Source organism: Notechis scutatus, chromosome 2 (genome assembly GCF_049901735.1).
Source record: "Notechis scutatus isolate UNSWTSFEM ecotype Mainland chromosome 2, rNotScu1.2, whole genome shotgun sequence".
Lineage (NCBI taxonomy): Eukaryota > Metazoa > Chordata > Lepidosauria > Squamata > Elapidae > Notechis > Notechis scutatus.
In genome coordinates, this window is record NC_142010.1 from 70714884 (window position 1) to 70741120 (window position 26237).

Below are 26237 nucleotides of genomic sequence, written 5' to 3' on the forward strand. Positions count from 1 at the left end.
GCTTTGGCCTCGGTGCTGTCATTCAAGGACTCAACCACTCTTGCCCAACACCCCAGGGTGAGAGCCTTCCTTTGGGGAGCTACGAACTTGAAGCCTCCGGTGGTCCACTGTTACCCCACCTAGGATTTGCCGAAGGTCCTGCAGGCGCTGACCTCTTCCCCATTTGAACCTTTGCATGAAGCCAGCCTTTGTCTGCTTACGTGCAAGCTGTCATTCCTAGTGGCCATCACATCGGCTAGGCGTATCTCAGAGTTGGCAGCGTTGTCTGTCAGAAAGGACCTTTGTGTGTTCCATGCAAACAGGTTCTATGGTTGGACCCTACCTTTTTGCCCAAGATAAACTCCTTATTGCATCATTCACAGGAGTTGATTTTGCCTGATTTTTGTCCAGAGCCTAATCATGCACTGGAAAGGAAATGGCACACCACACCATGGACATTAGGAGGGCCCTCTGTATTTACGTCAATGAACCTCTTCCTTCAGGAAGACTGAATCCCTGTTCATATCCTTTCAGCCGTCAACTCTGGGCCGCAGGGTGACACCTTTCACTGTGGGTCACTGGCTCAGAGCCGGTATTGCTAAAGCCTATGAGTTACAGGCTCTCCCTGTGCCCAGGAGAATTACCGTGCACTCAACCAGGAGTGCGGCGACTACTGCAGCCTGGGTAACGCAGGCATAAGTTCTAGACATTTGTCGATCTGCAAGGTGGTCGTCTGTGACCCTATTCATAAGACATTATAGGATTGACTCCTTTGCCTCAGTGGAGGTGTCCTTTGGAAGACGAGTCTTGCAGGGCGTTCATGTAGAGGTGGGGACCTCTGACCAGTCCAGTTCCCACCCGTAGGACAGCCAACAGCCAGCTTTGGTATGTCCCATCCTGGATTCTCCCTTTGGCTCAGTGGAGAAGGGGCGTTGGTCCTACCAGACACGCCTTTTCTCAGGGAGTCGAAGGAGAATCAGTCCCACCCTGTATTCTGTCTGGTCAGAGTAAGGAGGAAATGGGTTGTTTGTATCATCAAATAGACTGTCTTTCAGAAGACAATGAACAGTGAAATTCGCTTCGACGTCATTCAGAACTGGGGACTGTTATCCGGGGGTCCTCAGTTTTTTTACTCGGTTTGCAGTGCTATGACACTAGAGACTACCCATCCTGGATTCTCCCTGAGAAGAGGCATGTCAGGTAACACCAACACCCCTCCTTCCCTCCCCTTTCTTTTTTTTTTTCTTTCGCAGCACTCTTCCCCCCCGTCCCCCATTTTTGGCCTAGTGGGCCTCAAGGAAGCCTCCTGGGTGCTGAAAAAGAAGCATTTTGCAAGGGGGGATCAGCTGTGCCATACGATTCAGATTAGCTAGAAAGCAGGAAATCGTGAGATTTCTTGCTTTCTAGCTAATCTGAACCGTGTGGCACAGCTGATCGTTGCCCAGCTGATCATCATAAATACCAGTTCAACCTAGAATACCATCACTGCTTTCATGTGAACTATTACTTTTTATTATGGAGCTATTTGAAAGTCATCTTACCTCTGAATTACATTACATTACATTCTTGGGTTCAAAAAACTGCAATATGTAGTTAAACATGCTAGCATTGGGTTCAACTCCCACTCTTTGGTTCCCATTAAATTTGCCTAATTGAAGAGCCTACATTTTCTCTATTCCAGTGCCCCCTTTCCAGAAATCAATCTGAATGTGGCAGTTAAAGGTTAGAGATATTAATTTATGATTCCTTCTAAAGAGATTCCTTTAAATCATGAGAGAAACAACTATAGGGTGCAGAACTTCATTAGCAAATTATTGGAACAGAAACTTGTGCCTTAACTAAAGGAAAATGCATTTCTTAATGATTGTTAGAATAAAGACAAAGCTTGATGAGAATCCCCACAACATTCAAAGTTTGCAAGTCAGTTTAAGCTGTATCATATGGTAAAGACTATGATCTGTAAGGCTTGCTTTTTTAATCTAAAAGGTAGTCATTTAATTCTTTCATACCTTGAGGGAAACTCAGTCATGATGAGAGGCAGTTGAATGTTTCCATTCTGTTATTTTAGCAATGCTTTTATTCTATTTTCAGGACTGAAAAAATCTTTTCTTGGATAATTCTCCATCCATACTTTCAGGTTTACTATAGTAGTATTTGTCTTCCATCATGCTGTGACTCAATTTATTTACCTACCATTAATTCAAGCTGTGCTCCATTAAAATAGAAGCTCAGCATTTCTGCTTCCTTTTGAAGAGTAGTTTAGCATGACAAATTCTAGGGCTATGTGTGAATGTTCATTGGATTTACTTAGAGTTTTGAATGAATTCAAACCTGAGTGTAGTATGGAGAGGTATTTGGTTGTGCTTGTCACTGATCTATGGCAAGCTCAAGGTGGGGGATGGTGCATCAATTTTGGCTCTCCTTGATCTCTTAGCAGCGTTTGGTACCATTGACCATGGTATACTTCTGGACCAGTTAAGAGGTTGTGGTGAGGGCCACTGTTCTGCAATAGTTCTACTTGGTTGGTGAAATGAGAGCTGTTGAGACTTAGGCTCATTGCCCCCGGACTCTACCTTATCCCCCCTTTTTAATATCCATGTAAAGCCACTGGGGGAAGTCATAAATTAGTTCAGGATTAGGTGCTGATGATACCCCGCTGTATGTCTTTGTCCCCAGCTGTCCAGATGAAGTGCTGTGTCCTTTCCCAGTGTCTGGAAGCTAGGAGCATCTGGATGGGGAAAAATAGGTTATTGTTCAACTCTGTTAAGACTAAGTGGCTATGGGTGTTGGGTCTCCTGGATTCAGAAGTTGCAGAGTTTCCATCTTTGGTTCTGGATGGGATGGCACTACCCCATTCAGACTTGGTGAACAACTCCTGCTCAAAGAGCAGGAGGCAGCTATGACCATGGGATCCTTTACACAAGTAGTTCTTGTGTACCAGTCACACTCATTTCAGAAATTGAAGGCTCTGTTCATGGTCACTCACACCTTGGTCACCTCCCAATTGGACTATTGCAGCATTGTGGGTAGTTATGGGTTCAGCTTGTTATACCACAGAATACTGCAACCCTGTGAACTTTGCTGGCTCCTAGGGTATGATTCAAGATATAGGTAACACTCGGCATAGGACTGGGTTACTTGATAGATCTCCTCCTAAGAACATCTTCTAGTCCCACATGCTCCCCTAAGGGTTTTGGCGTCTTATGGTATTTAGGAAGCTTTTCTGTGGTTGCTCTTTCTTTCTGGAATGATCTCTCACCAATATATAGTTGTCCCCAATTCTCCTTGCCTTTAGGAAAGCCCTTAAGACTTGGCCCTTGCCCCTGGTATTAGCAGCTGATTGAGTGGGAGCACCTTCTGCCCCAGGTTGTTTTGTTGTGTGCTTGGTTACTAATTTACATTTTGTATTTATATAATTGTTGCTAGACAGTTATTGTTGGTACATTGCCCAGAGTCACACAGCAAATTGGGTAGCCTTATAAATCTTAAAATAAATAAATGCAGAGTTCATCAGTATTACATCTATGGCAACTGTTAAACTTACATGCTGCTTTTGGTTCTTTACAGTCTGCCCCACATCACAACAAAGAAAACAGCATGGCAGCAAAGGAGAAATTGGAAGCAATGTTGAATGTGGCCTTACGGGTGCCAAGCATCATGCTTTTGGATGTCTTATACCGATGGGATGTCAGTTCCTTCTTCCAACAGATCCAAAGAAGTAGCCTAAACAACAATCCCCTCTTCCAGTACAAGTATTTGGCCTTTAATATGCATTACGTGGGTGAGTATATAAGTATGTGGCCTGTGGAGAGATGATTGTTTCTCAACTGGGGAACATGCTAGTTGGGGGTTGAAGTCCACATAGCTTTAGGGCTGTTGAGATTGAGAACTTGTAGGTAATTGTTATATTCCCGCTGAAGTAAAACCCCTTTCTGACTAGATTCAGAGCATCCAGTTATGTCGTAATTGACCCTAGGAACTAAAGAAGTCATTTTGTGTGCATTGTTAGAATTGCAACCTCCTGTTCATGCTTTAAAAAGACATATTCCAAAGACTTTTCACTAGGAAGTTACCGAGAAACAGAATCTGTTCTGAGGTGATATTTTCTAGACAGGAAATTCACTTGTGCCGTGCCTAAAACACAATATTCATCACTGCTTTCTCTCTTTCTTTAAGATGAACTCAGCCATGCTGGACTCAACCCTCTCGCCCTTCTTTTTATTCCTGATATGAATGAAGAATCACTTCCTCAGTAGACTCGAGGAAGTGAAAAAAAGCAGGGATTATATTGTACTTTCTTGGACAGATAATAAAAATTACTTTCAGATATATCAGTACCTTGTTAGAAAAAGTGCTCAGTTCATCTTGCCATGTTCCTTCAAAGCAGTAACAAAAGGAAAATTGAGACTTTTGCTTTCAATTTCAGTGAACAGTAATTTGTCATTAACAGATCAACTAGGATAAATGTGTTTATTTTTTAATTACGGTTTATTTGAAAAAAACCAGATTGAATCAGTCACTTATTTCTCTTGATTTTTCCAGGAAAGGCAATGTTAAAACTGATTCGTGCAATGGTTGGTGCATAAGAACAATGTGTGGTAGTTGGAAATAAATACAATAGTGTTTAATGTCTTTTTTCATGCTGGCTGGACCATGTTATCCTAGGCTCTATCATAGCACTAAATTATGGCTTATTGTTCATCCCACCATGAAACTCTTAAAAGCAAAGCAGTTTCCTTCAGGAAAAAAAGCCGTTGGAACAGGAATTAATTGCACTTCTTGTATATGTGGAGGAGGCTGTTGGCTTAAGTAGTTTCATGCTTTAACCAGTGCACTTGGGTCCAAAAAGTGTAAAGTTTAGGTCAAGACTATCAAGTAGATTGTCAAGAATCTTTTTCAGTGCTTCTTGAATTTACAGTGCAGTCTACCCTATTCCAACCACATTAGTGAGATAGACAATTTTTCATTAAAATATTTGCAACCTGCTGTACCTCTATAAATGGATCTAAGGGCAGGATGAAATCAATAAAATAGATCAATATCCAATAACAGGAATGTTAAAATATCAGTAAGACTTATTTACTGCATATTTTTATCATTGGTATTTGAATTCAATCTCTATATATTATTAGCATATTTGTCAGGGCGTATAGAAACTGTCACTATTATTTGCAAACATTTGAGATTTGGAAGAAATGGCTGGGAATATGCTTTTGCATTCACATCACATATACAAGCCATAATGAAGTTGATTAGTTTGGAGATTGGTGTGATATGTGAACTTGTCTTTGTTGTATAGTGTTACATGTGAACTGGATTTTTGTGTCTTATTAAATAAACCATTATTTAAATCCTGCTTTAGCAATATGTGTGACGTAACATGGATGTTTATAATAATAAGATGTTATGGATTTGGGAAGATGAGCAATAGTCTGTCCAAATTGTCGACGATTACGAATCAGAATTAAGATCAAAACGTTCAGATTCAAAACGTTCAAGGACTATGCCTTAATGGACCTCCTTTATAAAAGAAGGCTGGGGTTCCTTTCACCGTTCCCTAGATCCTATATCATATCCCTAATTTTGCTTTAAAACTTCCTATTGAAATCGGTATGATTCCCTGGTCATATAGTATGGGGATTGACAAGCCCTCCTTTTCTGGCTGTATTCAGAGGTTTTCAGCTAATGAAAACTATTTCTGATACTCAACTGGTCCAATAGATTAGCTTCTCATTAGTGCACTTTAGCTTTAAACGTGGTGCAAATGTTTGGTGCTCTAAATCTCTCACCCTTAAAGTGAGTGGAACTGTTGGGAGTTATAGTTCGCTAATATCCGAAGGAAGATAGCCTTGTCTTCCTGTGCTTTGAAGATTCCTCCTTGGAAGGCTTTTAAAAATTGTTTTGATTTCCACACAGGAATATCTGAAGAGACCCAAGTGCTCAGAACAGTAGAGCAGTGTTTCTTGCCATTTTGAGATGGGCATATTATATTTAAGAAGTTAAGATATCTCCAATCCCATCCCTGGAAAATAATGCTAAAATGCTTCTCTTGGCCTCCAAAATGTTGGTCTAAGTCAGGCTTGTCCAACCCGCGGCCCACGGGCCGCATGCGGCCCAGGTCGCCTCGTAATGCGGCCCAACGCCCACCCCAACCTTCATGAAAGATCCAGCGAGGAGGAGGAGGAGAGGCAGGCGCGAGGCGGGGCGAGGCGAGCAACAGAAAAGGCGGGCAGCCGCAGCCCAAAAGTCCCGCCCCACCACCTCCTGCTGTTGCCGCCGCCGCCGCTGCTGCATTTGCAGGAGGCGAGGTAGGCGCGAGGCGGGGTGAGGCGAGCAACAGAAAAGGCGGGCAGCCGCAGTCCAAAAGTCCTGCTGTTGCCGCCGCCGCCGCCACCGCTGCTGCTTCTGCCCCCGTCGCCGCCGCCGCCGCCGCTGCTTCTGCCCCCGCCACCGCCGCTGCTGCTTCTGCCCCCGCCACCGCTGCCGCTGCTGCTGCATTTGCAGGAGGAGAGGTAGGCGTGAGGCGGGCGAGCTTTCTTCCCCCCCTCCTCCCCACCCCGCAAAATTTGGCTGGAAAATTAATAAAAAATAAATAATTTGCAGGAGGAGAGGTAGGTGCGAGGCGGGCGAGCTTTCTTCCCCCCCTCCCCCCCACCCCGCAAAATTTGGCCGGAAAATTATGAAATAAAAAATAAATAATTTTTAATAAATAATAAATAATTAATAATAAATAATAATTTTATTTTATTTTATTATTTTATTATTTAATTTAATTAATTTAATTTAATTTAATTTAATTATTTTATTTAATTTAATTTAATTTAATTATTTTATTTAATTTAATTATTTAATTTAATTAATTATTTAATTTAATTATGTGCGGCCCAAACCAAATTTTCATCTTCTAATGTGGCCCAGGGAAGGTGAAAGGTTGGACACCCCTGGTCTAAGTGATACCGTTTTTGCTTGGCGTGGTTCAGTAACTCAGTTTTAATCCTGTTACTGTAGGTGTTGGATTAGTATCTGCTTACCTGTCTATTGCCTGTAGCATCTTGTTTTTCTTTGCAGATTACATATCTGCTGTTCATCACCACAGTTAATTTATGCCTTGCAGAGATAGCAGAGCTATCTGCTTATTCAGAAGAACCTAGTTTTTCTCTTTTCCTCCATTCAACTATCTAGATGATTCGGCTTTAATTGAGAATACCTCTTTAATGATTGGCTCAGAGGATGGAAAATCTCTTGTTCGATATAAAAGAAGAGTCAAGCTAATTGCAGTTACAGTCAAATAGTGTGCTTACAGTGTTAAAATAAGAGCTATGTATCTTATGAATAACTTTGGGCTAATCAGTAGTCAAACGTATGCCTATGCGCATGAATGAACTGTCAAACCAGAAAGTGGAGTCCTCAATGCTCTCTGAATCTGGTGCCATGCTCAGAGAGCACCAATGACTTCATAGTGCAACCCTGAGCTACATATATTCTCTTCCATTGAAACCAGAAATCTTCCATGTGTTACAGTTTCCCAGTTTTCCTGAGTCAGGGAACTATGACTAAGTTGGAACAAGGCAGTCTTTGATTCTCTAATTTGAATTGGTTAATACTCTTATTCAGATAAAGTCAAGCTTGGAAAGTTTCCTGGTTTACTGATTCATATATTGAAGGAATATCTGAGCAACCAAAAACTATGCTAATATTTTTGCTTAAGATCTATTCATCAGCTATCCTTTTTCGCTCAGCTTAACCTATATCACTGAATTCTTTGGAGGAGAAAACTTGGAACAGGGTGGGAGATGAAGTGTATATGACACCCCAAGCTCTGGAATGAAAGAAGGGTATAAATCTAAAGAAACAAAAGGCATGATATTATGGGATATCAGGAAGAGTATTGTAGAACAAAATAGGTGCAAGTAGAAAATGACATTGATGCTAGAGCTCTAGAAAGGAGCTTTGAAAAGTTACCAGAAACATTCTTGTGGCACAAAATAATGAGTTGTAGTGCAACAGCGAGGAAAGGGGAGAAGAACGTTAGCATAACAGTTCCCTGTCAGCTAAAGACAATAGAACACCATTCTTTGTACCAGACTAGGGTTGGTTTTTTTGTATTTATAAGGCTTTTTGTCAAGACCTATGAAGAAGGGATGGAGCAACCAATTCTACCTTGACCTTGACTGTCTTGTTACATTCCATGTTGGTCATAGAAAGAAAAATTACATCCCAATTACCAGGGAAGCAAAGCAGAGTGGCAGAGGAACAGGAAAATATTTTTCTTTTTCCCAGCTAGTGTTGTATCATTGTGCTGGACATAACACAGATTTCAAAGTGAAGTCAGATTGAAGATAAAGGCAATGTCAGTTTTTTGTTTTTGTTTTTTGGCTTCCTGACTGCTTGGCTCCATGGTGCCAGGGTGAACGATGTAGCAGGATTTAGTGGGAATTGTGCTCAATCTGGGTGGAAAGCATACCTGCAATTTGCATTATTGCTGACTTTCCTTCACCTTCTTCACCAGCATAGCTCTCTTGCATAAATGCACTGTTCAGCATATTGGGATAAGAGTATCCAATTAGAGTATGACTCTACTTTAAAAAAAAAAAACACTTTTCATTGTTTGTTTTCATCAATGTCCATGCCAGCTTTTCATAAGAATTCCTGTGTAGAAATGTATTTCCGATTTTATTATTTTTCTAGCATACATACTCTGCCTACTGTTTTTTGTGTACATTCCCCACAAATACATGTATTTTCCCAGATGGTAAACTCCACAGCTGCGAATGTGGAACAGTGGAGATTTGGAAGTCACTGTATTCTGATTTGCCCATGGACTTAAGAAGTGTATGCTGGGGAAAAAAAAGTGCAAATGAATTTCATCCCCATCACACTCTAAACCAGGGGTCTTCAAACTTGACAGCTTTAAGACTTGTGGACTTCAACTCCCAGAATTCCTCCTCCAGTCATGTGAGCTCAGGAATTCTGGGAGTTGAAGTCCACAAGTCTTAAACTTGCCAAGTTTGAAGAGCCTTGCTCTAAACAGACCCAATTCCTGTCTGGATATGCAGTCCCTCTTTGTGCTTATAGCTTATTGATTCTACACTGTAATGTTTGGGGAGGTCAGTAGTGTGTCCACTGTTCTTGTAAAGCAACAGAATGAAGTATGGTCCTGCTGATTGGCATGTGAGCTCTAGCAGGTCATGGCTTGCTTACAAGTCTGTGCTTCTTCATTTTGCCTTCCATCATAAGCTGCCACTAATTTCCTCTGCCCATCTCACCTCTTTGGGTGGAACAGCTAGCTAGTTATATATCCTTTACTTGTTGTTGTCTTCTCCATTTCAATGGCTTCCTGTTCCAATCCTGGACTGGGGGTTCAAGGAATGTTTCTCAACTATTGTCATTGTAGTATCGGAAACAGCAGAAGTGTGGAACCCCGACATTGTGTTTGCAGAAGCAAATGGGATTCAGTCCTGGAAGGTGGTGAAGCTTTCCAATCAGTGGATAGCAGCTGAGTGTTTAAAATCAGAAGAATTTTGGCGTAGACAAAGTTTGCGGAGTTAACTATCCCAATTTTCTAAAACTCAGTTGTTAAAAGAAGAGGTCGCTAAGTGAAACTGTGATTGTGTTTATGTCTTACTGTTTTCATGCCTTTCAGAGCTAAAAACACATTTTAAAAAATATATTAAACTATAAAAAGAATCATGTCAAGAATCCAAAAGGCAGTGAAATTTATTTCTTCAGTTAACTGCTAAATGTTAACAGAGATAAATGGGGGTGGGGGAGCAAGACATAAGTGGGAGTGGGGGACTTATAGCAAGGCAATCCTGGCAGGGCAAAACTATGAGGACTTTGCCTAATGGCAGCATGGTCCTTGCCTAAGAACTGCAACTGGGAGTACTAGAACTGCCACCCCTAAGAGATGTGGTCATGTAATGTTTCATCTAAAAACCACTTCAGTTAGCAGTGGAATTTCTAGTCCCAATTAGGTGAAGATTACCTGTAGATATTTAACTTTTGTAGCACCCTTAAAGTTGGCATGAAGTTTACCCTCCAAGAGAGCTTCATTAAAGCATTCAAAATATTCTGCTTTTGTTAACTAAGGCTTTCATAATACATCCCAAAATTTGAATTTTGTGGCGAATGCATATCTTTTCTATTAGGCAAACTTCATTCACATGTATCTGTTTTGATAGTGTAAAAATCCATTGCTCAATCAAAATGAGCATGCATACTTTTCAGTTCTTTCAGTTCCTAATTAGGAAAGAGATTACCAAACTAAGCAGACACAAACACACACTGCCCTAAGATAGGGAATAAAAATTCAGACAATATGAAAATTTTCCTTGTTATACTAAACATACTCAAACAATTTTAGTTATAGAATTCCATGAAGATACATGGGATTGTACAGCATGAGCTAAAAAAAGACCTCATAAATAAATGCATGTAAATATTTTTATATCTGAGGGATTTGCGAGTGTGCATGCATTTGCATGTATTTTCTCAGTGTTTTCCTCTTGTTGTCTGTAATTAATCACCTGTAGTACTTTGTGTTTAAATATGGGAACATATTTACTGCTATGATTGTGTGTGACACTGCACATATTCTGGATACTCACCCCCTTCTGAATTTGTGAAGAGTGATTTGGAGAAAATATTTTGACAGTAATGTGAGGATCCTCCCGCGTGAGAAGGAGACAGAAGGAGATGTGGATATTTCAAGAAGACTGAGTGACCTATTCTTTTCAAAACTACAGAAATTGATTTCAATAATTTGATGGTTACCATTAATATTCTTAAAATTAAATCAAGTAACATATTCATATCAATTCCCCTTTTCAAGTGTTTTGGTTTCACTTTGCCCAGAGCAAAGTGTTTCCATTACTAAAGGATTATATATTTAAACCAAAGGGTCTCAAACTCAAGGCCTATGGGCCAGATCTGGCCCGTGGGCTGCTAAGATCCAGCCCCTGGGGCTGGTCTGGAAATATCAAAGAACTGGCCTGGGCTGCCTCTGCCAGCCAATAGGGGGTCTATTGTGGTCTGTTTTTGGGAGGCAGAGTTCTGCAGGAGGCTGGGGAGGCAGAAAACGGGCCACGCGGGGGCTGTGTGAGGCCACCTGCCCCCGTCTTTGACCGGCAAAGTGCTGCAGGAGGCCATCCAGTCTGAAAACGGGGTGCAGGAAAGCCACATGAGGCTCCCCACACCCCGTTTTGGCTGGCAGGGTGCTGCAGGAGGCAGCCGTCCCATCTCCCTCCCCCACTCCCCCTACCTTGGCTGGCCTGCAGAGAAGAACTACAACGCTGATCCGGCCCTTGAAGAAATCCAGTTTGACACCCTTGATTTAAACACAGCCCTTTTCAGGATTGGGGAGCATGAAGCCAAATTCAGTTTTATGTGTTTGGGATGGGTGGCTATATAATTGAATGTATGAATGAATAATCAAATCCCAAATTCAGTTGGTGCTCACAAGAAATTCTTGGTTTTATAACTATGATTGTAACTAGTATTGCAATTAACTTGGATGTCTATTGGAATCATCTATATATATTTGTTCAGCAATTAAGTTGAAGTGGGGATGCCATCTTATTTATTTATTTTAAAAGATTATTGGGCCACCCATCTTATGACATACAACTTTGGGTGGCTAACAAAAATCTAATAGATGTTACAGTGACTGTACAATGACTCTGCAAGTATTTGTGGGCCTTACTGATGCAAATGTTCTCAGTGTTATGATTCCCTTCTTGTTTATGGCTGCTATCAAATCTCTCTAGGGTTAACCTTTGATATGAGCTAAAGACATATTTGTTTGTCAAAGTGTTTGACTAAACCTGTGTTGCTATGTCATTAATGTGTTTCCGTCATTATTGTAATAATCTTGTTTTATGATTTTAAGTGTTGATATTTGTTATTCTTTTTTGATTGGTTGGTTGGGAGAGGTCACTTATGAATTACTTTTGCTTTAAAACATTAAAATTGATATAATTAAATACATTTTAAATATCAGGAACCTTTTGACCAGAATTATATTATAACTTTTTATCTGCCTTCCTAAATTGGAATAGAATTATGTGGCTAATAGCAATGCAGAGTTTTGAAGCCCTTGAATGTCCTTGTCTGAGCAGGTTCAGCCCTGGCTGAGTGAATGAGAGACTGTCAGTGCATTCCAGGGCAGTAGGCTAGACTGGGAAATTAGAAAAACATCCTGGAAGAAGATAGTAGCAAGGCACTTCCATGTTGTTGCCAAGAAAACAGCATGCTTGTGCCTGTGTAGTCAGCAAGAGTGGAGCTTGATTCAAGAATGTCTGTAGATGTCTTCTCATTTCAGGGATGATTAAGATATGGGAGCATTTATCACATTTCAGTTGAAAGAACTGAGTCCTGGCTTATCACAACTCATCCACTTTCCAATTTTCTCACACCCTCTTCCCCAGCTTTTGTCAGTTTGCTGCAAGATACCCTTGTCCATCATTCATGCCAACGGAACTCTGTGTATTTGTAGAGATATGAAAAGATGTAGTATAACCTGCTATAATAAAAATACATAGAGGTAGGAGTGGGTGAAAGCACTGTTATTTTCTAGAAACTGAACTTCCCCATATCAGGTTAAATGGAATATTCTTTGCAAGTGATACATTCATTGTTCATGGTCTTAAGTTGAATCTTGATAAAGATGGCCAGTTCACTTCTTCTATTGCCTTCTTCTAAACGAATCAAACAGAGAGGATAAATACAATATGACACTGATTGCCAATGTTCAAAGATATGATTGTCATATTCCCTTCAAATGGGCATATGCTTGCCCATACACACCTCTCATATATGTACAATCACAGGAGCAAATGCCTTTGTCTGCATGAAATTCTCAGAGGATTGTAGCCTTGATTAATGACACCTCCAAGTGAGCTTTATGCTTAAGCAGACATTAGGCTGAATGACAGATCTAATTTTTGAATGTTTTATTTTAGGGTACAGCTATTTTTAAGTGAACACACAATCTTATGATTTGGTTTTGTATCTCTTTTCTGATGACATGGAGGAATGAACTCCTCTGGAGTGTGATGATCAATCTCTATCTCGAGTTCCTTTTAGAAAATTAGTTATTTAACACAATGAGAAGGCACATGAGATCTAATGTACTTCTCTTGTGCTTGGAACTCACTGTACAATCTATTTCTGTTCCCTTTCCATCGTGGCTGGTTGTTAAAATGCAGGCGCTGCTGTTTCAAGCACAGAAGGGTGAGCCCATAATGGGAAATATTTACTGAACAGTTCCCACACACTTAGTGACTATGATAGGCTTGGTACCTTTTCGTGCTTTAAAGAAAGGGAAATTCAGATTTCTCAACTGACATTGGGTCCAAAATAAAGTAGAAGGGCCTTCAGATTTTTCCAAGATTAATTGCCAGAAAGTAAATCCAGTTATGTAGTTAGGGAATTGATGAAGGCACGATGGCTAAACACACTGAGCTTGTCAGCTGGAAAGTTGACAGCCCAGGTCTGAGACCTGAATGCTATGCAACAGGGTGAGCTCCCATTCCTGCCCACCTCGCAGTTCGAAAGCATGCAAATGCAAGTAGAAAAATAGGTACCGCTTCATTTGGAAGATAACAGCGTTCTGTGCACTTTGGTATATAGTCCTGCTGGCCATATGACCATGGAAATGTCTTCAGGCAATGCTGGCTCCCTCAGCTAAGAAACAGAGATGAACACTGCCCCCTACAGTCAGGTACGACTGGACAGGGAAACCACCTTTACCTTTAGTTAATGAATATTTCCAGTTGGGTCCAATAAAACTTTTAAAATGTTGCGATAATGAATTTGTCATTCAGATTTTGCTTTGCTTCAATCTAACCAACAAATTTTTATGGTCACCCATTTCACAAACAGTGACTCTGGACGGTATACAACAATGAACATGTAAAAATGATTTGTTAAAAATATGAAGCAATCAGTGTAAAAATATTTTTTTAAAAACTCAAAGGCTTTGGGAAAAGTAAATATTAAGTACAATGATGGAACCATCTTAAAATGTCACCAGTGCCCTGGACCCCTAGACCTGATGACAATAATGTCAGCCCTGCCTGGTAAACCAAATAGCAAACACAATTACATGAGCTAATTCTTTACAGTAATGCTACATTAACCTACTCTTACAAGTCTGAAGATCCAAACTTCAATTAGGGTGTGTCCTTCCTAAGTTTCTTTTTCTGAGTGTTTAAGGCTCCAAGGGCTCCTCCTTGACTTGTCTGATTGTCTTGCAGGCAACATCTCTTCCCCTTGTTCCCTAAGGTCATCTACACATATTCTGTTTCACATAGCCAGATCTTGAGAGACTTCTGGAACAATCTAGGAGCAGGCACAACTGGTCCAGGCACAACTGAGCCAGTGCAAAGGCCCTCCTAGCCATGATACTCATCTGTTCTTCGAGCAGAAGTCGTGAGTTCAGGATGATCCCCAGACTGCATAATAGGTCTATCTGGGCCAATGCAATGGCATCCAGCTCCGAAGATAGAATAGTCCTAGAGCTGACAGGCCCCAAAACCCAGAGTTCTCAGTCTTGCCGTGAATGAAAAATATACATGAAAAATTATTTCTGCAGATGTTCATCCTAGAACGCATTAAATACACATAAAAACCACATTCAAATAAGTGAGGGGTGGTTTTTTTATCCTAGAAGATTACTTTAGTTGTCAAACTAGGAGATTTCTCTCTTTCAGTAATCTGGTTCCTTGGAAGGGAAAGAAACCTAGTCTTCCTCCCCCATGGAAATTCTACTCAAAGTTACTTATTTTCCCATAAGCAGATGCATCTATATGTATGGGACTGCTGCAGCTGTTTCTTTTTGCAAAATTTCCAGCAAGACAGAGAAACAATTTTTCAGGCCTGAATTTCTCCCAAACCTAGAAAGAACGATGTGGGGGAGGGGGAGGACACACAACCATCAGCAGACCTTTTACTGCATTACAGTACTTGAGAGAAAATCTTTCTAGCCTTCTTTTTAGGTAGATACAGAATACTTTATCAATTTAGTAAAAGAAAGCATCGGCGAACTCTATTGATAAAGAAATAGGCAAGAGATAATGCAGATAAAAATAAACTTGTCCTAATAGTGTTCACCATTTTAAAGTAGAGCTTTGTTTAATTGGTGATTGAATACTTCACACTTGAAGCAGAGCATGTGTACTTGAGACTGAGTGACATATTAAGTGGGATTTTTTTGTCTGTAAAATGTTCTCAAGGGTACATAATCAGTTGCTTTCTCAGTGAGTTTACTATTGTTGGAGTTAGAAAATTGAAGTAATGGTGAATGACACTTTAGGCTAATAGCTCCAAAAGGATCAGTTATGTTTTGTAAATCTTGTTTTATTTTGTTGGACACAGGAGGTCTCATCAAGGCTTTCCTTGATCATTAAAAGAAATCATTAGACTGAAGAAAAATAACTAAAAAGAAAGGATGAACACAACACATAAAGGTTGGATGGGAATATGAAATCTTTTCCTTATGTCATTGTTTAATCCCACCCTCATAGTATTACTAAAGCGTACAGAGAATCTTTTGAATTCGTTTGTCATGCCCCACCCCCCCAATAAATAAATTAGGAGCTGTCTTCATCAGAGAAGCTGAGAAAGAGGGATTCATTCCTAGAACTCACATGTCCACTGTCACTGTCATTTGGAAGTCTAGGTAGTTCAGAACTTGTAATGTAGGCAACCCACTCCAGTTTTTTGACCTCTATATGTATTAGACATTAACACATTTGGTGCTCTAGTCTCGGGAAGGCTGGTGTCTTTATTCAGAGCCTGGCATCAAAATTCAGCACACTGCCATATTAAAAAGATTGTGAACATTGCCTGCAATTTTTTTGTTTTTTGTTTCAAACAGTAGCTGTTGAAAACTGATGTACCATTGAAGCAATGGCAGAAAAAGACGTCTAGATTTGTATGGCAAAGGAAAAAGCAAATGGTCGGGAGCTGCCCAATATATTTCTGTGTTTATTTTTTATTTATTTATTTTTACTATTGTGGGTTTACATATTTCCCAAAACAAATCCTTAATGTCTAGAATAACATTATTTTTTCAATTTCTTAGAATAATTCTTTCTCCTCCATGCTGCTGCGAGAGCCCAGGATGGGTATGACTCCTGATGACATCATCAAGCTGGGTCCGTCTAGTATAAAAGTAGCAGCCTGTGGGAGAAACCCGCCAGCTTTGACTCAGCTTCTTTCGATGACCATAAGCTGGTATCTCTGAAAGCAGTTTACTTAGCAGCAAAAGCGAAAGCTATCTTCATCATTGGCATAGCTCCCGGGGAACCGGTGCAGCTGTGCCTTCAGGAGAGTGGGGCTCCACTCTCCTGCAACACCGAGGATTCGACGTTTCTTCATCCAAGGGAGACTGTAAGTAGAGAGCAACCCTTGATCCTCCCCCACAGTCTTCCCTCAGAGATTTCGGCCACCACGATCGTAAAGATCGCATCAGCGATAACAGCGCCTCTCAGCTGATTGTTAAAACCGCAGTTTTCACTTTATTGCCGATTTTGCTGTTTGAGACTATTTACAGCCTAAGGAGTGATTTAACTCTTGTGTAGCCTGTAGCTCTTGCGAGCGGCCAATTTGGAGGCTTCTTCAACCGCATGTGGCGAGCAGCCATTTTGAAAGCTTCTTCTTCTAAAGAAAGTAGCAAGCGGCCATTTTAGGTGGCATCATCCCCCAAAGGCCAGCTTCTACCATTCATAAGCTTTTATTCAGGCTACTACATAGGCAACACGTAGTGAGGATCGCTTCCAGCACCTTTGTGTCTGTTTATGCATACTATGGATCAAGACAAGGTCCACACAGAGTCTTCAGGCCTGATCTCTCAAGGCCCCCAAGCTGGCAGAAGAAAGAGAAGGAGACAATGCTCCCAGTCTGTTCAAAGGGAGGTGGTGGCCAAGATTAGGGCCAAAGCTTTGGTCCCTAAGAAAACATCCCAGGCTCAATTAAAGGCAGAGAAACGAAGGCATGCAGCCTTAGAAAGGCAGTTCAACAAAACTATTGAACAAATGAGGGGTCAACTACAACAGGCTTCCCAACCAGCCAATCCTCTAGTTGTTCACCCAGCTACTTCTAGGGAGAGGGAAGATACCTCAGCTCCTATTAGCAACCTATAATCCTGGTCCCCAGAGCAACCTGAAATCCAACCAGGACCTCAAGACTTGAGCGGGTCAGGTCCCAACTTCGCCCAGACTCCTTGGGATCTTTCTTCTTCATCTATCCCATCCATGGCCCAAAGCAGCTCTCGATCAAGACCAGAGGCCACTTTTACTCCAACAGTAGCAGGCCTTCGGCCCCCGGCTCCTCCATCGAGTGGCAGATCTGACATCAACAAAGTAGTCTCCTTAGCCATCAGACAGGGTCTAGCAGAAGGGCTTCAACACATCTTCAGTCCTTCAGACAGACCTCAGCCTTCCTTCCCGGCTTTTCCTCTAGCTCAAATTCCCCAAAGGGGACTACCTCGCCGTGTAGAACAAAGGACCCATCTTACCTATGTGGAAGGAGTGGACCTCACTTAGGGAGAGTATGAGGAATCATCTGAGCGCAGCCCCTCCCTTGATTCTGATCTGGAAGAGGGAGAAATCTGGGACCCCAACCTCTCAGAGGAAGAGGAAGATCTGAGGCCTGATTAGCCTCCTTCGGTTTCTGTATTCAAATCTGCTTTATTCAAACCTCTCCTACACAAGGCACTGGTAACAACCCAGTTGTCAGCGGAGGAAATTGCCCCCGAGCCTCAGGTGCTACAATCGGGGTATGGGGATTCCCTCTTCTCCAAAACCATTGTTCATTTGGAGGTCCTTCCTTCCCCCATCATCTTTCTTGACTTAGTCAAGGAACAATTTGCTTTCCACACTGCAGGCCCCCGCCCATCATCCCAATATAGGCAGTTCTACAACATGGGTCCTTAGCTACGGCTCTGGCAGTTCCCCCAGTAGATTCCCCAGTTGTGGCCTCCTTCTCCTTGGGTACTCCAACTGAGCCTGAAGACGTACTAAAGGCAGAGGACAAACACTCCGAACAAACACTGAAGCGTAACCATCAAGCCTTGGCTTGGGCCATCCGGGCCTCGACTGCTGCATCATTTTTTACAAGGTCTTCCATCCGCTGGCTATGCCAGCTTCAAGGCCGCATACCTCCATCAGATTGTAGGTTGCATCAAGACCTCAATAAGATCATAGCAGCAGCAGAGTTCTCGGTGGACGCCACCTTCAATACCGCCAAGTTCTCTTCCAGGGCCATGGAGTCATCAGTGGCAGCTAAGAGACTGCTATGGCTATGAAATTGGTAAGCGGAGCCTCGACGGAAGTGGAAACTAGCTTCTGTCCCATGTACCAGTGAGAAGCTGCTTGGAGATGCCCTTGATCCATTTGTTGTTGAAACAAAAGACAAAAGGAAAGTCCTTTCATCAATCAGAAAGAGGGAAGACTTCCACCCTACCCCATACCGGCCTCCCTTGTTCAGGTCCGAAAACGCTTCTTGCTTCTCGAGAACTCAGAGAGCATATTCTCAGCGTCAAGATCAACGCCATGAGGCTACCGGCAGACAAGCTGCAGGTAAACGGCCCTTTCGTGGGGGAGGGGGTTGCTCCTTCCGTCGCTCTAAATAATATCTTGTTCTCCCCTCCCATCGGAGGTCGTTTGGCCTCCTTTGCTTCCAGATGACAGATGCCTGGGTACTCAATACAGTAATGTCGGGGTTACAATTAGAATTTCTATCACCACCCCTAGAAACATTTCTACTCTGTCCCATTTCCCAGGACAGTTCACGAAGGGCACTTATGGAATCCGCCATTAGTCCCCTGGTTGATATAAGGGCCATTCAACCAATCCCTGAACTACAACGTGGACGTGGGCTTTATTCTCTGCTTTTCATGGTCCCTAAGGCCTCGGGGGGGGGGGGTGGCGAGCCATTCTCAACCTAAAATTTCTGAGTTTATCCCATAAAGGTGCTTCAAAATGCAGACTCTGCATTCTATTCGGGAGAGCGATCTCCTCTCTTCCATTGATCTCACGGAGGCTTACCTTCACATTCCCATCTGGCCTCATCATCACCAGTTTCTCCGTTTATGTTAGCATTCCCACTTCCACCTTCCTTTCGGGCTCTCGTCTGCCCCAAGAGTCTTACAAAGTTACTGGTGGCATTGGTGGCTTCGCTCCAGTCTCTTCTAGTGAGGATCCAATGGTATTTGGATAACATCTTGATCCTGTCGTCCTCCACCCACTCTGCCCATCAAGATCTTCAAACTACTCTCCATTGCCTCCAATACCACGTTTTCCCATCAACTCCAAGAAAAGCCATCTCTTCCCAACAACCAGATTGCTCCATCTGGGAGCCATCATCGACACAACTCTGTGCCAAGGTTTTCTGTCTCCAGCCTGAGGGCAGAGCCTTATCGAGAACATTTGACAGGTCCAATGTCAACACACTGTCTCCCTGTTGCTGTTGTCCAAATTTTTGGGCAAAATGATCTCATGCATAGGCATCGTTCCGTGGGCACGGCTACACTCATGGGCTGTACAATGGTTCCTGCTCCCCTTTCAATGAGCAGGAACCAGCCACACATCTGCCAAGGTCCTGCTCTCTCCAGCCATTCCTTCAAGTGGTGGCTTTCCCTGGCCAGCCCTTTCGAAGGGTCTCCCGTTCAAGGAACTGGACAGACTGATCATCACCACCGATGCAAGTCTCCTGGGTTGGGGAGCCCACATGGAGGTCTCATGACTCTAAGGGATCTAGTCCTGGTTAGACAGGACTGGGCCCATAAACTGGCTAGAACTCAGAGCCATTTATCTAGCCCTGAAACATTTCAGGGACAGGATAGTGGGGTCCCATGTGCCAGTGTTGACAAACAACATGGCTGCAAAGGCGCACATCAATCGGCAGTGGGGCACAAGGTCCAGGGCCCTCATGAGTGAAGCCGAAAGGTTGGGGAGGTGGGCAGAAAGACATCTGCTGTCTATCACAGCAGACCACACCTCAGGAATTGACAACTCCCAGGCCGATTGGCTGAGCAGGAGCCCAGTCGATCCTTCCCCAGTCCATTTTCAGGGAACTCTCAGGTTTTGGGACCCCGGAGGCAGACCTCTTCGCCTCTCCCCAAAACACTCAAGTAAACAGATTTTTCACCAGGTTTCCTTGTCAGGGAGTGGAGAGGATCAATGCACTTTGGAGCAGATGGCCCACCGGTCTCCTCTACGCCTTTCCCCCTCTTCCCATCATTCCAGCGGTCATTCGGAAGATGTTGGAGGAACGGGCAGATCTGATTCTCCTAGCCCCCCATTGGCCCAGGAGACCCTGGTTTGCAGATCTGGTGAACCTGTCTGTAGCCACTCCCTGGAGGATTCCAAACCACATGATCTCACTACATCAGGGGACACTGCTCCACCCGGATCCCCAGTGGTTCAAATTGACCGTGGTGCTTGAGCGGCAACTGTTAAGAGAAGCCAATCTCCCAGACCAGGTCATCCTTACTATCCAGGCATCTCGTAAATCTTCTACGATGCATATGTACAATGCCACCTGGAGGGTTTTTTGTCATTGGTGTCACAGGGAAGGTCTCTCTCCTACAGTAGTGGGGGTACCACAGGTCCTCCGTTTCCTCCAGGATGGCCTTGACAAAGGTCTGGCTCCTAACACTTTACGCTGTCAAGTAGCGGCTCTTGCTTCAGTCATCTCATGGGATTCCTTTCTTTCCTTGTCCCATCATCCTTCAGTTCAAAGATTCTTAAAAGGGGCTTCCAATCTCTGCCCTCCTGTGGTTCACAGGTTCCCATCCTGGGACCTTCACAAGGTACTCCAGGCCCGAACAGAACCTCCCTTCAGCCCCTCAGAAAGGTGTCCCTTCAATTCTTGACCTTCAGGGTGGTTTTCTTAATAGCCATCACTTCAGATAGAAGGGTGTCAGAGTTGGCTGCTCTATCTATACGGCAGGACCTCTGCACTTTTCACAACAATAGAGTTGTTCTTCATTTAGACCCTACCTTTGTACCCAAAATAAATTCTGTATTTCACAGATCCCAAGACATAGTAGTTCCTGATTTTTGTTCCTGTCCACACCACACCTTAGAGTGCAAGTGGCACACCTTAGATGTTAGAAGGGCTCTTAGAATTTATATCAAACGCACTTCAACGTTTAGGAAGATAGAGGCTATGTTTGTATCCTTTTCCCCTTTCCACTGAGGGAACAAGGCCTCTCCTGCCACCTTAAGCAGGTGGATCAGGGCTTGCATCTCACAGGTCTACAAAGCCAAAGCTCTGCCAGTACCACACGGCTTGACAGCACACTCCACTAGAAGTGCTGCAACCCTCAGCTGCCTGGGCCACCCAGGCACCCCCTAGAGGAGATTTGCAGAGCGGCTACATGGACATCCCTGTCTCCGTTCATCAGACACTACCGCCTGGATTCCTACGCCTCCACAAGCGCGGCTTTTGGTAGATGGGTTCTTCAGTGAGTGGTGCCTACTTCGGAGTGAGAGACCGGACGAGGACCCTCCCGAGGACATGAAGGCTTTGGTATGTCCCATCCTGGGCTCTCGCAGCAGCATGGAGGAGAATAGGTGTTGGTAAATTTACCTGAGAACGCCCTTTCTATCTGTGCTGCTAGAGAGACCAGCCCCTCCCTTGTTGCGTCCAGATTGTAGTGAGATATGTTATGGTTCACGATTCTGTTTTGGCTTTCAGAGACACTCACTAAAGTCTGTCAAGTATCTTCGCCAAAGCTGGGGGGTTTCTCCCACAGGCTGCTACTTTTATACTAGACGGACCCAGTTTGATGATGTCATCAGGAGGAATCATACCCATCCTGGGCTCTCTAGCAGCATAGATAGAAAGGGCCCATTTTGGAATCTTCAATCCCTCATACAACCAGAATTCCTCAGATGCAGTTAGATTCCAAAGTTTTGGAATATAATTCAATAGCATATTAACATCTTTAACATTTACAGTTTTCTATTGCATTCACTGCATAAAATGACTTCAGGTTTTAATCTTTTCAAATTCAAAAAATTTCCTTCCTCATTAAAGATTTTGAAGAATTTTAAATTTATTGCAAACTTAAAAGTTGGGTAAAGAATGCTTAAAGAGGGTTAGCATTCAGTTTATATTACGAATAGAAAATTTACTCATCTAAAATATATGTGTTTATGAATGGTGCTTATGGTATTACAGAGATCAATATGGATTTAAAAAAATGAATGTACTTCTTAATTAGATACTGACATTTCATTATATGAACAGTTATGGATTTGTTGAACATAGGACACTGCAAAAAAGATTAATATTGGAAAGACTGCGCAACACCAGATTTACGGTTTCTTTTTATGTCTCAGCTACCGAATAGTGTAATCAATATTATTCCACTTTGTCAAAGTTTAATGATACTTTTAAAAATGAATGGGCTTTCCTTTTTTCTTGTGAATAGATCCGATACAGTTCTCCACCCTTTAACTGAATCAGAAGAATATCTGGCCTAAATACAGGCAGTTGGCCTGTCTTTATTCTGGTTTTTGTTGACCATGCACAGATTTAAATCTGAACATTGGGTTTTTAAACTGCAGACTTGAAACTCTGATCCTGATTGTGGCTCATGTTGTATATGCACTAGTATAATATTATTGGCATTGCTATTTGCTGGCATCCATTCAGGAACTTTGTTTACTATCTGAAGTGACTGCTAAGCTTTACTATTGGAATGTTTCAAATCTTGATTTTTACAATGAATTTTTGGTGAAAGGAAAGGTACTTATTTATGATCCATTCCAGGCAGTCACTACTTGCTGCTACTCCCACCATTGTACGTAGGTGACTGGAAGAGTCAATTTGCAGAAAGAAAAGATATATATGATTGTGATAGTTCTTGCAAAATTATCTCTGTTCGAGACCTCTTTGTTGAAAGATACAAGATCATGTTTTAAGGCTTTTGATATCTGGCCTAGTGATTGACATGGAAAGGAGAAAATAATGTTGTGCTTTGTTTCCCATTATCAATCATTACAGGAACTAGGGCTGGAAATAAACTTCCTATTCTGATTTTCGGTCCCGGTGTACTCATTTTTCTAGAACATAGCAAAGTAGATAACATCTTTTATTGAAAAGAAAAATGTGCCCACTGAAACAATGGACTTGTGATTGCCACTTTTTAACAGATTGCACCACAGGGGAAAACTGTTATCCCTCAAGTAGAACCTGTTGGTATCTTAAACTAACATTGAAATTAAGCATTAAACTGAGTAGCCTAAGCTTTTAATGGATAAAAGTTCACTTTATCACATTTGTGATAAGGATAGAAGTTAGGGTAGAGGAGCAGTTATGAATGTCCACCCCAAACAATGGATATCACCTCTCAAGTAGACTCACTGTTTCTTGTGATCCTGGGAGAATCTCTCACTCTTTGTCTCAGCTGTCTTGAAGGAGGCAATGGCTTGATGGCTTCTAAAGAAGCCATATCTGGGTTCAACCATACTGGATGACTTCTGCCCAATAGCCAACCTTCTCTTTTTAGGGAAGGTCTTAGAGAAACCAGTGGGACATGGGTTGCAAAATTTTCAGGGTCTGAGTGCAAAATGCATGATCTGGACCTCTTTCAGTCATGGTTCAAACATAGGCATGAGACTGAAACTTCATTGGTTACTTTGGTGGATGATGTACAATAGTAAACTACCATACACTGGACTTCTGAGCAGCATTTGAGACCCACATTCTCGGAATCAACTGGACCACTACAAGATTTGGGAAGGATAGCACTGCATGCAAATATTGAGAGGGGGGTGGTTCCACTCCTTTCTGAACAGGCAGTTCCAATCAATACTGCTGGAGATGGGAGAAGTGAGGTCATTTGGCGTTCTTTTTAAAATCCTTATTAAACTTTTCAACAGGAGAGACGTCAATCCTAGGTGTGAGTCTAATTGAAGATATAGTTCAGGCCTTAATTTAGTGTCTGAAAGTTGTGGGGGACTGGATAGGAACAAAAAGGCTGAAGCTTAATCCCAGCAAGATGGTTACTTTGGTGGATGATGTGCAATAGTAAACTATTCTGTTCATTCAAAAGCTTGGGTAATGCTTGGGTCTTCATGTGTGGAGGCTAAATATCAATAATGAGACAGGGAAAGCATGGAGGTCCATAGGAGACATCATGATGTCCTCACACAAGTGACTGAAAATCATTCGGTAAGAATTTCTATAGTTAACCCTGTATTATTTCAATTTCTTATTCAGGTTATATCTTAAGTGTTGTGCTCCTAACCTTGCCCAGACAACACCTGGTTCAGCTTTATCTATATTTTCTAACTGGACTGCTGCTGTATGCTGGGCATCAGATCTCCAGGTAAGAATAACAGAATTGATTTCTTTACCTGCCTGTTTAATTACATTGACATTTCCTTTGTATGGGCATACCTTCTCGTCCACTAACAAATTATAAATGAAGGTGATTTTATTTGAAACAGGTCTGACATTAATTATTAATACTTTGGGACTGAGATCTCCAGCTGTCTATCACCTGGCTCCCAAGATGTAGCCTTGAGGCTGGAAATCAGTTTGGAGCTCTGCCTTCCACTTCAACAGTCCCCCACCATATCGCCTTAACAGTGCTATGACTGCCCCACTGTCTTCATGGCAGAATTGACCAGTCTTTCCTTCCCTCCCTTTGCAACTAAAAAAGGAACCTCCTTGTACCTCAACCAGCCTAGGTAATCCAGACCTGATCCCAGAATAACAGCTTTGCATCCTGAGTCCCTTACATTCAACTGTATAATTATGCATACTTACTAATTTAAGTACCTTTCCTATATTGCAATATTACATTCTCTTGCTCTTAATGTCTGGTTGGTTGGGTTTATCCCCAGACTGTCTCTCAACAGAGACAGGGCACACCTATCTCCTGTTTCATCTCTCACTTGGGCAGTCCCCAGCAATCACTGACAGAAGACCCAAAGGCATTTTTTAAAAGGCAACTGGGCTTTCTTGGGGTTTTTCCTCGAAAACTTTTTGTTTCTCATTCAATAATCTTCTTCCGTTCAGTTCTTGGATGAGATGCAAAGCATTTTCAAGGGGAAAAAAACCCAATAAAGTCCAGTTGTCTTTTGAAAAGCACTCTTTGAGATAACCATGACCTGGATGATTGAGAATCTCCATGGACACTTAAAGAAGATATTAGTGGTAACCTGGCACATTGTGACATTTGAGGTACCCAATGAGCTCGTCATCACAGTTAGCATATTAATGCCCGCCATCCAGATCAAAATTGCCAATCCTTCATTCCAAACCCACCCCAAAGTCCCATAGAGTCATAGTTCAGGTCCAAATTCACAGGAAATTGCAATAAGTTTAAATACCAGCCTGATCTCCAGTTTTCTCTAACGATGTGGTTCAGAGTGCCTACAAAATATGAGATTGAGGGCTGGGAAGATAGAATTTTTGTGCCAGTAATTGTTGATATGTATTACTTTAGAAGTCAGTCATATGGATGATTATTTTAGAGATTGCAAAGTCTGCTGTTAAAAAGTTTAGTATTAGATAGTGGAGACTAAAGAATCAAAGAAAATAACTGTTCTGGGTCATACTCTGTAGCACTTGCACCTGCCCAGACATGCTCTGCAGTGGCCCTACACCATCGTACAAGACACACAGCACATCAACTCTGTCTGATCTTACTGAATGGGCAGAAATTCTAAGAGAGAGGTGTTCATTTTGCAAAAACTAGCTCTATCCCAGGAAGGGCTATATATCTAGTAACCAGCACCTTGAATTGCAACTGGAAATCCCAGTACAACTAATAGAGGAATAGTGACACACAAGCCTGCCAAGGCACATCCATTGCTGCCAAGCCACAGCAGCTTCTGAATAGTTATCAAGGGCAGCCCAGGGTACAGTACATTGCAATAGTCCAATGTCAGGTGCTTAGAGATCTTGTTTTCAGATAAGCATACAGGATGATGGATGGAATTGTATATATTATAGTGTGTGTGTGTGTGTGTGTGTACATACATACACATACATACACATATCTATCTATCTATCTATCTATCTATCTATCTATCTATCTATCTATCTATCTATCTATCTATCTATCTATCTGTGTTCAACATCAGTCTAGCCCAGTATCAGCCCCCAAGGTTTAATAAGACTTTGTTGTTATTTATAATACTATTAGTATTTATTAAATTATTTTCATATGATAAACATTTGATGGTTGATGAATAATCTGAAATTTGATTAAGGGATCAGTGAACGGAAGT

The 26237-nt window shown here is 42.2% G+C and overlaps 1 protein-coding gene across 1 annotated transcript in view; it reads left to right on the forward strand.

The window, feature by feature from the left end:
• RNF145 (ring finger protein 145) overlaps nt 1–26237 on the forward strand; it is an 81678-nt gene that overhangs the window by 17533 nt on the left and 37908 nt on the right. The window contains exons 2-3 of the mRNA XM_026682139.2: nt 3547–3760; nt 24217–24325. Coding sequence (XP_026537924.1) covers nt 3577–3760; nt 24217–24325 — 293 coding nt within the window. The 5' untranslated portion in view covers nt 3547–3576. The remainder of the gene's footprint in view (nt 1–3546; nt 3761–24216; nt 24326–26237) is intronic.